At 38.2% G+C, this 16068-nt stretch overlaps 1 protein-coding gene across 3 annotated transcripts in view; it reads left to right on the forward strand.

The window, feature by feature from the left end:
• LOC126874592 (FH1/FH2 domain-containing protein 3) overlaps positions 1–16068 on the forward strand; it is a 241936-nt gene that overhangs the window by 60701 nt on the left and 165167 nt on the right. For all 3 annotated transcript variants that reach the window (XM_050636828.1, XM_050636840.1, XM_050636834.1), the window contains exon 2: positions 8921–9030. In XM_050636828.1, the coding sequence (XP_050492785.1) occupies positions 8921–9030 (110 nt within the window). The remainder of the gene's footprint in view (positions 1–8920; positions 9031–16068) is intronic.

The raw sequence follows: 16068 nt of genomic DNA on the forward strand, positions 1-16068 counted from the left end.
GGATACCATCTTCGAGTCTGACTATTTTACTTCTTTAGTGAAGTCAGGTTCCTTTTTAGTCTTCTTTCTATAAGAGACGTATCAACATATCGACGTTACTCGTTATTGGGTATTTCATTGTTTCTCTCTCTTTTGTATTTTGTATGCTTGATCTTTCGAGAACTTTTACTACGGTTAGTGGTTCGGGTACTTTCTCTTTTACGTTCTTGTGACAACGATACGATGTCTTCCTTTACCGTTCCTCATGATTGAAGAGGAACGCATTCCCGTGCCCACGTGTCGCCCACGTCGCCATTGAACCGTGCTAGGCTCGAACGCTCGCAAGCTGTTCTAGGAATCATTCGCTTATTGGCGATCGTTTCAAATTCAAATCAGTTGCCGTCTGTTTTCCGCGTGGTGACGATTATTAATTACCGACACAACGGCTAGGTTTCAAGCTATTTTTACGCTGCGTTACTCATTTCATCAAAGGAATGATACAGTGTGAATACATTAAGGCTATGAAGGTTTCTATGTTAAATGTAAAATACGGATGTAATATTCAGTGGCTGTGAAACGAACAGGTGTTCGTACGCCATTTGACTCGAACGACTATTTTCTGCTTTAATCGTTTAAATACGATAACGGAGCATTATACATTAGAAAGTTGTGCAAAGAAAATTTTTGAAAAAAGACGATCGTCATAGGTGGAAGATCGATTTATGATTCTATTTTGCTACGTTTTCTTACGTTTGTTTATTACTTATACAGCTGCTTGTTGCAAATTTTACGTGAAATTACGGATATTAAGCACGACCATGTAATACTACATTTAATTTATCAATGATCTTGAATGAATGTTGAATCGCTATTCAACGAGCTTCATTAAAATTTAATTGAAATTTAGCGGAAGCTCGGCGATTCGTTTCCAGTCGATGTAATCTTGCTGTAAAAGTTACTTCATCATAATCGAATCGTAACTCGATCAATTATAACTCGGACTAATTGCCGACAAAATCTGACGAAGTTATTGGCGGTAGTGCGTCGTTGAACAATGGTGGCTGGAAATCGATATTCCCGTATTTCCATGTGTAATTGCTCTACTTCGAATCAACTGTGTGTTACGTAAATCCGTTCATCGAGTTTACGTCAGAAAGGGCTTTTAATAATTAGGCCAGATCGCGACAGTGTTTGATAAACGACAGATTTCTGGCGTAACGACTCAGAACAGTATCGCGAGAGTATAATCGATCGAGGTTGATGTTACGACGATCGTTAAATGGAATAAGAAGCGTCGTTTCAGACTAGAGCTCGCAAATTGATTTCCTGCCTTTACTCCTGGCTGTTAGTAAGAAACATCGAATATTTAAGTATAACGATAGAGAGAGAGAGAGAGAGAGAGAGTAATGGCTCACTAATTTTATACTTCGTAATACAACGTTACAGAATGTTGTAGCACGATACTATAAATGTATACTTCGAAATATTTTAATTATCTGTTTAATTAATTTCGACGATTTCAATCAAAATTTGGTACACTTTAGTGGACAAAGTAAACATTCTAAATTTGAGATTATTTTTTCCAGACTGTTACGATTATTCACGTATCGTATTACAGATACAACAAATATTAGTAACATTGATTAAATAGAACGATAAACTTTATTACCCGGAACACTGGTACGTGTTACACGCTACAATGAAAGCAAAGTAGCATTTTCTATTTCGCCACAAATCTTTACCGACTTAATAGCCTTCAATAGATAAGGTTATTTTCAATATTGAAACTTAGTTATCCGATTTCTGCTATCGATTTATCTATCGACAGGGTAATTGTGTGAATGGCCTGTAACGCGTTATTCCATCGTGTGTACAGTTTCGCAGCAGGTGATGGCGAACAAAAAGAAGCGAATCGTGAAAGTTTCACATAGGCAAACAGAACGGCTCGGCTATCTCGGTTAATTGTCTCGGAAAGCTTTCGTTTATCTTGTCTCGGGGGACTTCCGTCAAATCGCAGGACGTCCGTGAATTTTCATTATGTTTAGCGATATACGGTTCTGCATAAGCTCGCGCGGGTTCTCGGAAACGTTTCGTTATTTCGGTCTCGTGGGAACGAGTCATGCGACCCTGAATTTACATAATGGAATTGTAACGTTTTCGTAACGAATTTAATAGCTCTTTAATTGTGATTAACTTTGTTATAATGATTATATTTGAGTTAATTTAATAAACTAGGCTTTGTTTTGGGATTATTCGTTAATAGTATACAAAGACCATAGAGAAAGAGAGAGAGAGAGAGAGAGAAAACGATTGATAATGATTGGCAATGAGCCACATTTTTTATGTTTCACAAAAAAAAACAATTTTAACATTCAATATATTCTTAGATAATAGTTGTTAACCATTTACTATAGCTTTGGTAATAAGCAAAGTTACCAAAAACCTTTGCTCTGAAAAAGTAACAGGGATAAGTAAATTAATCGTATAAAACTTATTTTTTTTTATATATATATTTTTATTCTATAATCAAATACAGAAATTTCGAAACAGCTTCGTTTGACCTCTCGCAATATCATTTTTGTGTTGTTATTGTTCCCTATATTTCGTGCACGAAACGCGTCGATTACACGGATGAAGAGTGACATTGGGACAGGATATTTGCCAGTTGCTCAAACGAGTTTCTGCAAACAACGCGCTCCCTGAAGGATAGGAAATGGAATCGCGCGAAGCATACGTCAGTCAGGGAAAATCGTAGCAACGTCCAAAAGGGAGGGTCAGACCCTGGTCAGTTTGCCGCATCATCGAGTCGACGCTCAACGGTTCACGCTTCCTGGAGTCGACATGCGTTACGTCAACACGTGTTGCTTGACCACTAGGAGATTCAAGGGTTAATTATTACGCGGCTTATCTGAATTGTATTGTACGCGGAGAGAAAAGTAATTTTAGGGAAGAAAAGGAAAAGAAAAGAAAAGGGTACGATCAAATAAGTGGTTCAAAAGGATAGTTTATATTCGAGGTTTTAATAGAAATTAGTTAAAATTATACGTTCAATACATAACATGCATAATATGTTGATAGAAGACAACATTAAACTAGAAAAACTTTAAGCTAGAAAAATTTACCGAATGTCCAGCTGAACAAATTATAAAGTACAAATTAAATAATAATAATAATAAAAAAAAGACAACATTTCGCGAGTTGATGTAGCTCTTGGGAATCTTAGAGCACAATTTTATAACACGATTTATAGGATTTAAAAACTTCTCAGTGTTTAGATTTCAACAATATTTGTGTTTCAAATACTCTTTGAAAATTTGCAACGTTTTCACGGATCAGAGTTCGAATTTTTATATGTACATCCAGAATGCAAAGATAGAGTCGTAAAAGAAATGTCATTAGGTTATCGAAGATTTCGATCTTTATCGGATTCGTTAATTGTATTTCTAATTTGTTTATAATATGTTTCAAATTTTAATCGCTAGAACTTCCACAATCAAGTGATTGGTCTTTATCCCTGCGTAATTCACATTCCAACGCGGCTCTATCGCGTTAACTTGTAATGGAGATAGCGCGGTTGTGTCATCGTGTGCTACATTACAGTATCGGAAGAAGCCTTACAACTTTCGCCATCGATATCGACATACGACTTAGTTAATATAGAACGGCGAACGCGTAAATCCTATACTATACGAGTAACCATATTCTTACATAAAACTGACGATATAATTCCACGAAGCTAAATTAAATTCTAATCAGCTGTGGATTTGAAACGAAATAAATTCGATAGAAATCCGTATTCGACGTCGTTTTCTTCGGTCGATTAACTTACATCTTTCTATTAATTATTAATCAAAACTAAGTGTCAAATATACAATAAGAATTTCCACGTTGCTCAAATATTTTGTTTTATTTTTTGGTAGTTTATTATCGAATAAACTCGATACAGAATTGATCCGCATCTCTTACTCACAATCTATCAATTATTATTATTTTTTTATTATTACTTAATTTGTACTTTACAATTTGTCCAGCTGGACATTCGGTGAATTTTTCTAGCTTAATTGCTAAATAACATGTAGATAGCGGGATACGATCTTCGAGTAATCTATCAATTATAACAACGAATCTAAAAATCCTGAAGGAAGTTTAGTCGCGTTAGAACGATATTCTCGCGTGGCAGCTATGATTGTAGTTGATCTTTTGATAGAAAACAGACGTTCCGTGTCGCAGCGAAAGAAGCAGTCTGGAGGCTGCCTCCACTTGAAACGCGTCGACGGCGACGCATCCGTGAAAAGTTTCTTCAGCGTAGATTTGCGAGGACGTGTGGCAACATTGAACTGTCCGTAGGGAAGACATACGAGACCCGTGAGACTTTAAGTGGCTAATTAAACAACTTTCCCATGATGCGTAGATCGGATAGGAAACTATCAGAGCGTGGTAAAACTGGATTAATGTTATGATTAATTAGATCCCTGATCTCTCGAAGGATTGACGTGTACCTACGAGGGTACTGTTTTCACTTTGCCATTTGATGTCGGCAATGTATCGATCGTAGAACGCGCTGGATCTTCTTTGACCAGATTTTCTCGTAGAACAGCGATCGAACGTTAATGCAACTGTTTATGTAACCTCGAAGTCGACGTGCTTGGTAACTCGCCTTATAAAAACGTTTATCTCACAAAGAGATTCATCGTCTTACAAACATGTTTTCCTATTGAAAATATTATTTTGGATTGTTATCTCGGATGGATGGGTTATCATCCGTAATGTATTATTATTCTCTATCCGTATTTATAATGATTTTTCATATGGAACACGTAGAAAATTGTTGAAGGTTGTTAATGATGAAAGATAAATTTATCAAAGATATTGAGCGCTCGTTATTTGCTTTAATGTAGCGCGATGTTCATTTTCTTGAAACATAAGAGAAACAGCGACGAAAGAGAAGGACACAGCCAACAAGTAATTTCCTTGTCGAAGCAAGATACTGTTGGCCGTTTTAAAACCATTAATTTACAGACTTCCAATTAATTAAGCATTTCATAGTCGAGTAATTACGTTTAATCGGTATTAATCTCAAACTGCTAAACTAGTTTTTTAAATATTCCGAGTATATTTACTCGGCCCTCGTCCATTCCATTTTTCTTTTAACTCATTCAACAGTTTGTATAAATATATATATATATATATACTTTGTTCGTATACAGAGTATAACAAATCTCTGTTTCTTTAGTTGTATTCATGAAAATCTAAATTTGCATAAACATCTACTTGCAATCTACTTATAATCTAATATTACGATTCATCGTCCTTTCTCTAAATCGATTACATCCGATCACTTAAATCCATCTCACGTTTCCTATCCACCATACAATTTCCTTTTCCCATCAACTCAAAGTTTTACCATCGTTTCCTTTCTCCTTCAGCCCGTTAACATTCTTACGCAAGCGACGCAAGTTCAGCAAGCAGAAACAAGCGGAGTGCCATTGTCCAAGATGACGATGCAGTGGTCGCTTCCGGTTGACCAATTTCGTTGTGGGCTTGAAGGCCAGAGATCGTAGAGAACGCAGCCTCCCGTCACGTGGATTACGTAAGGCAATTCGCTTTCCACCGAATGCGGGACGCCTAGAAACAGGAGAAATGCAGCGCGTGCTCGAACGAGCCTCTGCATTATAACCGGCGCTCCGTTGCCGGCAGACTATTTTGAAGCTGTGATTTTTAGAAATATGGGTCAGCCGCGTGCTTCCTGTCCCCACTTGGCGCACGCCGTGTACACGCACAATTTCGTTCTCTCGTTTTGTTTCAAACTCTCGCTCGTTTCGCTTCGATTTTCTCCTATTTTCGTTCCCCTCGTTCTTCCACTTAGCGAGAACGCAGGTCTGAAAATTTATCGTCAAGGCGATTCTTATTTGTTTTCCGCCTTCGGAGTTCCGTTTTTATCGTAATCGGTTTCCCTTGTATATTTTCTTTTTCTTATCGATATCGGTCTTACGAATTTCACTGTTTATTAACCTATTCATTAACTATTAATTTATTAACTATTTCATTATAGAAAAACGTTCATGAAACTCGAAAATGACAAGCTTAAGCCTACACGATACCAAATTCTTTTGGTGAATAATTTTCACGATACCAATTTCTATTCTTCTGAATAAATTTAAAGCAACAAAAGCTCGTCTTAAAGTAACAATAAAAAAAACCTCATACTATCGATTAGAAACTCAAGTTAATCAGCATCATTCAATTATTCGTTTAAAGAAGCAACATGAAAACAAATCGATTCACGCACAAACGAACGCTCGTCGCCAACTTATTTTGTCATTAGTATAAAAACACTTTCTTCCTTTTACGCTAGTCATTCCAAGACATCCTGTACATTAGAGATCGAGAAGAAAATCTCATTTCAGTCTGATCAATCGTCTCTGAGCTACAGAAAAACCAAAGTGCCACTGAACGTTAATTAGTAGCGTTTAAACGATGGTTCGACGAGACATCGTTGAAAAGAACGCGTTACAGTCGCCGCGGAAGCGGACAACAACTTTTCCAGCGACAACGATCACAAATATGGTGGCCTAGGTAGCTCGACTATTTTTAAAGCGACATTTAGCTTTCGCCTATGGCTTCTCAACTGGCTGCACATTATTTTTCTCTCTCTCGTCTCCTTGTTTTCGGCTTATCCTCTATTACTTTCTCCTCTGCACCCTCCATTTTCCCCCCTTCAACCGTCCTACCTTTTTTCTTCTCTCGCTGCTACGCGTCTGTTTCTATTCCTCCGCATTTCCCGTAATATCTTTCCGTTCGTATCCTCGCGCTGTTATTTCTTCTAGGCTGGCAACATGCCGTGGAAACAGATGGATCTTAATCTTGCAAAGCGGCGATGTCTCGAAGAAAGAATCTACGGCGTAGAAAAGAAAGGCTTCGTTTCAGTTAGGATTATTTACCTTTCAGGATTTATCGTCTGACGATTTGGTGGTTGAAATCGAGAGACAGCGTCGAGACGCGATTCGATGGAAGATTTTCCGTGACGTTTCTCGAGTGCAGCGATTGATTCGTTTATATAGAGAAAAAAAATAATAACACCTGTGTTCATAAATTTTTTGTTTATAAATGTTTATCGATGACCAGTGTTCAGTTATGTACGTAATTATCGTTCGAGAATATTTTTTACGAATTGAATGAAACTTGACTCGGACCATTTAATTGTGTATTTTATTTCAAACCGCAAATATATCGATACACTCAATTAGACTCTGTCTCTGTCTTATTTTTTAACATATAACTGTATATGTCTGTTTTTTTCATATTTCTGTACACATTAAAATATTATATCTCCTTTGATCTACGACAAAATTACAGTTAAAATTAGCATAATTACTTTAAACGTCCCAACGTTTAAATCCCCTTCTTTCAACTTTAATTTCATCTTCGCTTATTTGATCGTTAAAAACCGAATAGATAGGTGAACAAGGAAATAGAAGATATTTCGAACGATTTAACGATTTAATGAAGTGGTATCCATGGTCATTATTAGTCCCGGTATTTCTAATATAATTAAATTATATCTATAATTCACGAGCTTATGGCGTTTCTATTTTCGAGACAACACGATGATGTAACCGGTGATTTAATACGCCGTGTGTCCAGCGAAACGGGACCACCTGATGCCAGATGAAGAGATTATCATGTTGCATAGACGGACACGGAGTGCGTGGACCAAATGATCCGCAGATAAATTTAGCAGATTAGCCGCATTAGCCCGGATTGTTGAACCGTAAGGCGCCCATTCGTTCGTTGAACTCATTCCTTGGATGCTACCAAGAAGCTGGATGATGAGAAAAATCCAGATTCTTCGCTTTAGTAACCCAATAAGGGTTAACGAGACATCGGATACACAATTTTCTCATTTTTCCACTCGATTTATATTGTTGAGATATCTACATTTTCGCAAAAAGATTGCCGATCTTCCAGCTGTTACAATTTCTTCGACCATAATCGTGCAATAGTCGTACGCACAGAGATGCTATTACACTAGGCGGAGCGAGAAAATTAAGTTGGACATTTTCTAAAAAAAAACTTAGAATATCAGACACTTCTACGTAGCTTAATACATTTTTTTACGATTTAAACTCGAGGATCGCATGATTCGCACGAATTTAAAGACCGAAATTCCATTTCTTGAGTCGTAGTCGTTAAAATGCAAATCTGCATAAATATCCTCAGTCCACTGATCAAATGCAAAATTATGTTCCGCTATCGTGGCCTATATCGCGCAGCAATAAACCGTAGACGAATAGTTTTTCGTAGCGTAGTTAAATTTCTGTGGCCGCAAAGTGGCAGCAGTTTAAAATTAGGCGACGAGTACGGGAGCTGTTCCCGCCCCTGGATCGCGAAACATAAAGGCTGCCTCTTTGCTCCAGGCTACTCTTGCAACGACACGTTATTTTGGAAGCGGCAACTGTTACGAGGAAATTGACCGATGCTTAACTGGTTATCATTTCCGACAGCTGGCAACCTTCTAATTTGACGCCACGTCGTAAGTTGTAATGTGGCTATCGTGACATAACGCTGACACGTTGGCTGCTTGTCATGTATTAAGTAGAATTTTGATGTTCTTATTTGCATACGTGCTACGGTAGATACCCAAGTAATTGAAAAAGAAGTCTACCGTTTATATAGATGAAATTTCGTTCGAATGTTAGAATTGTAATAAATGCGTGACGATACCTGTTAGTAAATTTTTGAAACAGTTTACTACTACTAAAGGTTATAAATATAAGTTTGAAAGCTAATGATAAGATATATTGTACAATTGGTAGCGTGCATCGTCTCGAGTTGTACAGTTTGGAAATTGTAAAGAATTCCGTGATTAGTAACACTTTATAGCGACAACGATTATCGAATTCATCGATTTAACGATTTCATTTGTTTATTTGTTTTACAGCTTGATGATACGGCGCTCCAGCTGTATAAAGATGGCGATTACGGCGCTTATTTGGACCTTGAAGCCTCCATCAGCGAGCAACAGGAAGAATTCGAAGGTTTCCAGACCAAGTGAGTCTTCTCGTCATTCGACATCCTTAATAACAAGCATCACGCTTTAATTACTTTAATTACCTACTCCATCCCCTTACAAATGTTCTATAGAATCAGTTAGATAGGGATTTCAATGTAAATTACGATTAAAATTAATACGGATAAGATAGACAAATATTTAGAACATTGTTGTAATTTTATAAGTATACGAAGATCATCGCCTCATATCGTATCATATTTCAAAACAATACAGTAGATGCTAGAACGTAACGTGTTTTATGATTAATCATGAGTAATTAGAGGAACTCTGTCGGAGACAAATATTTTGTCGAGCTTGCAAGATGCATGGAGAACTTGGAGCCCCGTCTCTGGTACCTTTGATCCCGTGGGATTCGATGTGCTTTACCTACCTCGTGTTGGGACAACTGAATTATACAGCAACTGTTCCTAAGATATATGAACAAACTTTGCAGGCATGTTTTTAGTAAGCGTGAGGACGAAAAGATATCGCGTAAATGTAGTAGAGTTAAGGTCTTTTAACGTTGCATATTGAGCTGAATAAACTTTCCCTCCGATATAAACCGAGGAATTCGTATTTAAGGGATCTATTTAAATTGCAAAGTTCCATTGTCTGAAATGATTTGGAATACAATACTCGTAGTTGTGTATCGTTTGAAATAACCAATCTTTCCACTTTCTACATAAAGCACAATCCAAATATGTCAAATGTTTGGACGACCTTTTTATCGGAATAATATAGTTTTCTCTGTATTTGATACTTAAATCAAATACGTTGATTAAATTTTTGTATCGGAGCATCGTTAATTTGAAACGGAAGACGGGCGTACGAGTTCACGAGAAAAGACTTGCAAGACAATGCAATAAGAAAAAGCTCGTTGCCAGGAGCCGTGTTATATGAAATTAAATCAACAACACTAAGGCAGTATGACGAATCGTGTAGATAGGGAACCGTGAGAGATTGATGACACTGATCTCGAGCTAGGCTATTGACATACTACTGTGAATTGGAAAGAACGCCATTGAAGAAAAAGCGGGTTTCATTGCTATTTTGACTTGTTTTCGTCGACATATATTTCATTCAGTCGAACTTAATATGTTCTTTACTCTTGTTTGACACATTTCTTCGCCTTTCTCCTTTTCTTTCTTTCTTATGTCAATCATTAACAGTAACGCGATTGTCAGCAAGAAATCTAGATTTCAAGTTCGTAATTACTTGGGAAAAGATAAATCTGATAGAACAACTTGCCAGCGTAATTAATTTGGACTAATTGTTTGCCAAAAGAGACGTTTAATAGTTTGACGAAAGTAATTTTTAGGATTTCGTTTCTTCGATTCCATTAATCATTGATATATATTATTAGATCGCGAACGTTTTTACATTGACGGGAAATTTAAACACATAATATACAAATATGTCGATTAATATACAAACACAAGTTAACTATGTTCATAAAAATGTGAAATTACATCAATATCCACAGTCTACATACTGCAGTATATTGTAACTACAAAATTGATTAAAATTCAATTCAAATAATTCAGATGTAGCGGAGGTAGAAGAAAAATTAACATAATTTCAATCAAGTCTCTCTATAAAGAAGGATGAAGTTTACTATTCGGACATCTCAAGCCTGTATCTTCCTATTTAACCATGTACAATTAAACTAGTCACGCTCTCCATTTCTTACCAACTCTCTCGTAAAATTAAAACGATAATCTGCCTGGTATTTTCAATTTCCTATATTAATTATCTGTCTCACTGTATATTTCACAATCAGCCGTCATCCGTTGCTTCGATAGTTGACGACGAAGCGTAATTAGGTCGCAGCATGATATTATCCATCTTCGCGTTTCTCCTTTTCGCAGAGAATTAATTCGGAACTTTTTGTTCGTACATCCAGTAGCGGAATACATACCTTTTATTCTTCTTCTTTTTTTTTATCTTTTCTAAGCGAGATTTCGACGCAGACACACACGGAGGTCGGAAATTGCGCGTAGAAGCGAGTCAGGGAAAACCAGGGAAAACGTAGATAAGCATCTAAGATTAATTAAGACCGGCTCGAGAGAAATTAGTCTGTTGGTGTTAATTTCCCATTCTGCCGATACGCGATCTCAGGGACCTTGACTTCACCGATGCTTTAAACACGCTTTCAATAATCGACACAGCTGCCGAATGACGTTCTTAGTTAATTAAGAGCACTTCGAAACACGGGAAACGCGGAATCTCGTTGCTTTCACTTGGCGTTCGAGTTTCTCGGAGCAGATATGACTTGCTGTAATGTTCGTCAAGCAAACGTTCCATTCGAAGTCGATTTCAGGATTGGTTACTAGGCTGAAAAAGGCTTACATCGTAGAATCGCTGTGTGCTGATGAAAATGTTCTATGCCGTGTTAATGACGGGTGTGAAATAGTAGGATGTAGTAACGAGGATTTAAATTGAGCTCTTTGTGTTCTTTGTTCCCCTGAAGTTGTTAAGCGTAATTATTTAGACTATTTTTCTTTTTTAATTACGAACAGCGCTGTAATAAGGGGACCCTTGGGTTAGAAAAAGGTAGATGAGAATTGTAGATTTTTGATACGATTGCGAGTCCTAGTGTAGACGAGAACTATAGATTTTGTAAGATAATCTTAAAGCAATTAGTTTTCACTTAAATACAGTCTTTTCTGACTTTTTGTTTTATACGGTATTTCAATGTCGTTGACGAAACAAGAGGAAATCCAGAAAGCTTGTAGTTAAAAACGAATATAACGTTAGATCGAACGTGACTTGTTGTGTTACGATGTTTAACATTCAAAGTATCATACTGTATACTGTTGTACGAACAAAATCATCGCAGTATCATTTATCCATTATTCGTGCGATTGAAGTGCATTTTGCAAAAAATAAGTAAACGTCCAGACAACCACCAACGACGTGTCTCCGAGTACTACGCGCGAAGTCCACATCGATTTAAAATCTAACGTCGATCCGTAGCTTCCAAACTAATTGGACTTCGTTATAGCTAGTTTGTCAAAAGGAACATTCTCTCTCGATGTTCTTGGGTATCCATGCGAAATGGAAAACTGTTCACCTCCGCGATAAGAAGTCGGTTCGTTCAACGAAAGCATGCCGCTTTAAAATCCGTATCGGATTCGCGTTAACACCGATATCGAGAGGATCGATACGAGCAGAACAAAATTTCGCGAGGTAGACGATCGGCAAGGCATCGCATTTTCGATTATTCTCGTTGCATAGTCCACGGATCGACGACATTTTCAACGGTTTTCTGGCGAAACCTACGCGTTCGTTCATTCCTATATCACAATGGCTGCTGAAAGACGCGCCAGAGAGAAGAAGAGAGATCTATCGTGTTCATTGTGTGCAACACGCTCTATACTCGCGAGGGATTGACTTCCTCCTTGCGGCGAATCGATATGAATTACTCATTGGATGAAAATTACATCCTACGAGGCCGTGTTCTCGCAGAGAACTTGCGCAACCGTGAATCCTCTTCGACTTACCTCACGATTTTCGTGATTGTACCATCTGAATTTCGCATTTTGTCGGTGTAATAAATTTATAAAGCGATTTGTTTCGTAGTGTTTGTAATATAGAGTTACACCAATATCTGATCTTGCGAAGGTTGTCTTGCGATCGGAATGTACGCCTCAGGCTCTACCCTTCAAACAACCGCTTGTCCTTAAAATGTTTTCTATGGATGATCCCAAATTTAGGGTGCTTTCGGGTTGACATGGGTTCACTGTTTCCTTAATAAGTCTTTCGCAACATCACGTTACTTCGATCATTATCGCGTAACTCGAGACTGAAACTTTTATCTACTCTCCATTTGCACAATTACATCTATTTCTTGAAACGCTGAATTTCTCTGAAACGCGTTGTATCCTCTGTTTGTTGATATTCGACGGCAGCATCGTCGGCTGACACTTTGCGGAACACAGGCCAAACGTTTGATACGCAAACAAAATCATATTTATAGCAAGGACGATCGCAGATGCGGCGAAATTGGGAAAATCCGCGCGCAAAAATCTGGCAAATATTATCGGAATAAACAGTATTCGAGACACAAATTTGCAACGCGTGATAGGAAAGGGGTGAAACTAGAGGGTCGATGGCAGACGATTGACGAAAGACCGACGGAAAGAAAGGTAGGAAGGCGAGCTGAGGTTAAGTAAATGTTTGGTCAGTGGTACTCGTTCCAATATTTGAAAGGCCGGAATTTTCACGAACCGCAAAACGACGTCATACGTTTGCCTCCTCGCCACACCTCGCCCCCTTTTTCCCATTCTCTTCCGATACAACGGCACCGAACCGGTCCGATCCTTTTTTTCCCTTTCTCGTCGATGCCTATGCCCATGCCCACGTACACCAGTCGAACCCGGCAACGACACGGTCCATGGCTTGCCCTCGGTCAAATGGAAACGCGTTCCACGGTTTTTCCGGCCGCGACGCCCCGATATTGGCTCCGTGGTTGGAGATTTGTCGACCGGCTGTGATACCGCGTACACCATGCTAGACCGCGCTCGATAACCAACCCTACGACTGATCATCCGCATTTTATTCCGTGTTCAGCCGACCTCGAGAATAACTAGTAGTCAGAGATGGGATCTGAAACTTGCGGATCACCTGGAATCTCTGTACGTTTCCGCTCTTAAGTATTAGGATACTTTCTGGCTTGATACGCAACGCGATAAATAGACTGCGAATGATAATATAAAAGGAAATACATGAAATATCGAAAGTAAAACACAAGTTAGATGATTTAGTAGATGAAACGAATCTTTATTTAAGTTTGGTTCTTTTCTTTTTGTATCGTATCGATAAACGTGCAAAGAATCGTTGGTTCTTGGTGATTGAATCTGAAATATTTTCAATCGCATCGAGTCTGTATTGTACAATATGCGAGGAAAAATTCGAACCACTTGGAACACGATTCGAAGCTTATAACTGTTTGGAATTTGACGATCTGATGCGACGATCCGTTGTACGTCCGATTTTTACGTGTTTTCCAACGAAATGGCAAACTCGTGAAAAGATCGTGCAGGAATGCGGGTTTTCTGGGTGGGGTGTCGTGATTTGTATTGTGTTTAGCGAAAAATGGGGTGGGTTTGGCAAAGGAATGTGGTGGAGTTTCGATGGAGCTTTCGATAGCGATGTTTAAATTGTGGTTTGTTGGAGCTAGGAGCGCAGATTTTATTGCGGTTTTATCTGTGAGATATTTTCCAAACCTTTTATCGTTTTGTTTCATTTTCATGGTTATTTTATTGGGTTTTGTTCATAGTGGTTTTATCGTAAGAATCTTCGTTGTGGAAAGTGGCAGAGTTTGCCAGATCGATGACTTCCATTAATGTCGCTTTTGTGTTACGTTAATACTTTATTTTGTCTACGTTTGAAACAAGTTTCATATTCTAAGATAAACAATTGCTTTGAAGCATCAATGAAATTTAGAGGATATAAGACACAGATTTTATTACGCAACGATTCGTTTTTAAATGTAGTAAATCGTTCTGTGTATATTATTTATTAAGTTTATACGCGGAAAACCGTTATAAATCTTGGCAGCTGTCATATTTCTGATGCAAAGTAGTGCTAAGAAACATCACAGTTTTACTACTAATATACAACATATTACTGTGTCATTTGGCACGAAGTAGACAGAGTTTATTGCACGTAAAATTAGCAAATAACTTATATGAAGATAATACAGTTTCTATTGAAGTAGTTTATACGTTGTCAATATTTTTCGACTATTATCACAAGGTATTCACCTGACCTCCCTTAACATTCGTTGATCAAATCAAAGTATTAGGTTGTCCGGAAAGTGTCTTTCTTTTACAGACACGTCCTTTACAACGACGCATCTTTATACAAACATGAAACATAATCTGTCGAACGTTGTGATCTTTATTTTGATAGAACAAAATGGATCATACGTAATTCGATAAAATAATATAAAATGGAAAATGTTGTGCATCCATTATTTCCTTATGAAACGAAAGAAACTTTTCGGACGACCTAATACAATGCAGTTGCATGCCATTCTCTGTGTAGATTCTAAATATTTCGAATCGAAGGTTTAATTTTACACGGTGACGCTTACGTACTGATTGCGATTCGTCAACGTTGCGTCAGTAATGAAACTCATCTTATAACGAGATAAATCCATCAACAGAATTACGAAGTCTATTTATTCAAAGTTTCAACTAAATCGTTATCTCAACCACAGGAAGATCTTGGACTTCTCTCGTCAGTAGCGATCGTGTAACACAAAATTGCAGGGTCGTGCCCACACACCGCGTCACCCAGTTCCCATGAATCGTTCGTTGCAACACGATTAGCCACCCACGCCGATCCATTCTCTCCTCTGATTTTCCCCGTGAGGCTTTCAGTGAAAATTACGAAAATCGAGAGTTAGTAACGTAGAAAATCCGTGATCTATTCGACGAAGAGGAGAAGATGGCGTGTCTCGCGTAGGTAACCGATCATTTGTCTTCTCGTCGTAACGTTTCGCACCGGACCGCCTACGTTTCAACTCTGCTCGCGATATTCGTCTACTCTCTGACCACCGTGTTTCACGAAAATTAATTCCGCCGAGCGTTGGCTGGTGTTCCGCGCGTATAAAGAGCCGTAACAAATTGCCAGTCATTCACCGTGGCTGAATCCGAAGTTTCTCTGACTCCAGGCTCCCAAGCTGGTACCGGAAGTTGGACGTTTAGGCAGAAACACCAGTGGACACAGTCCGCGCTTTGACAATTTCGAGTTTTTGGGGTTGATGTGGATGACGAAACGAGTTGGGATTAAAAACTTTGATCGTGAATGTTTTTATCGTGCGTGAGTCAGAATTCGTACAGGTGACGAGCAATGGAGAATTGAGAATAGTTTTACGTTAGCTCTTTGGGAATTGAATTTTCCGAGGCGTTGAACGGTTTCTTGGATTAGGTTTCATATTTTTATAATTTTTCAATAAAATCGAAGAGCTTTTTACACGTATACTCTCGACTCTAATATCACGTGTATCAGTTTGTCGTTGATTTTTC

This window comes from Bombus huntii, chromosome 2, assembly GCF_024542735.1.
Source record: "Bombus huntii isolate Logan2020A chromosome 2, iyBomHunt1.1, whole genome shotgun sequence".
Taxonomy (NCBI): Eukaryota; Metazoa; Arthropoda; class Insecta; order Hymenoptera; family Apidae; genus Bombus; species Bombus huntii.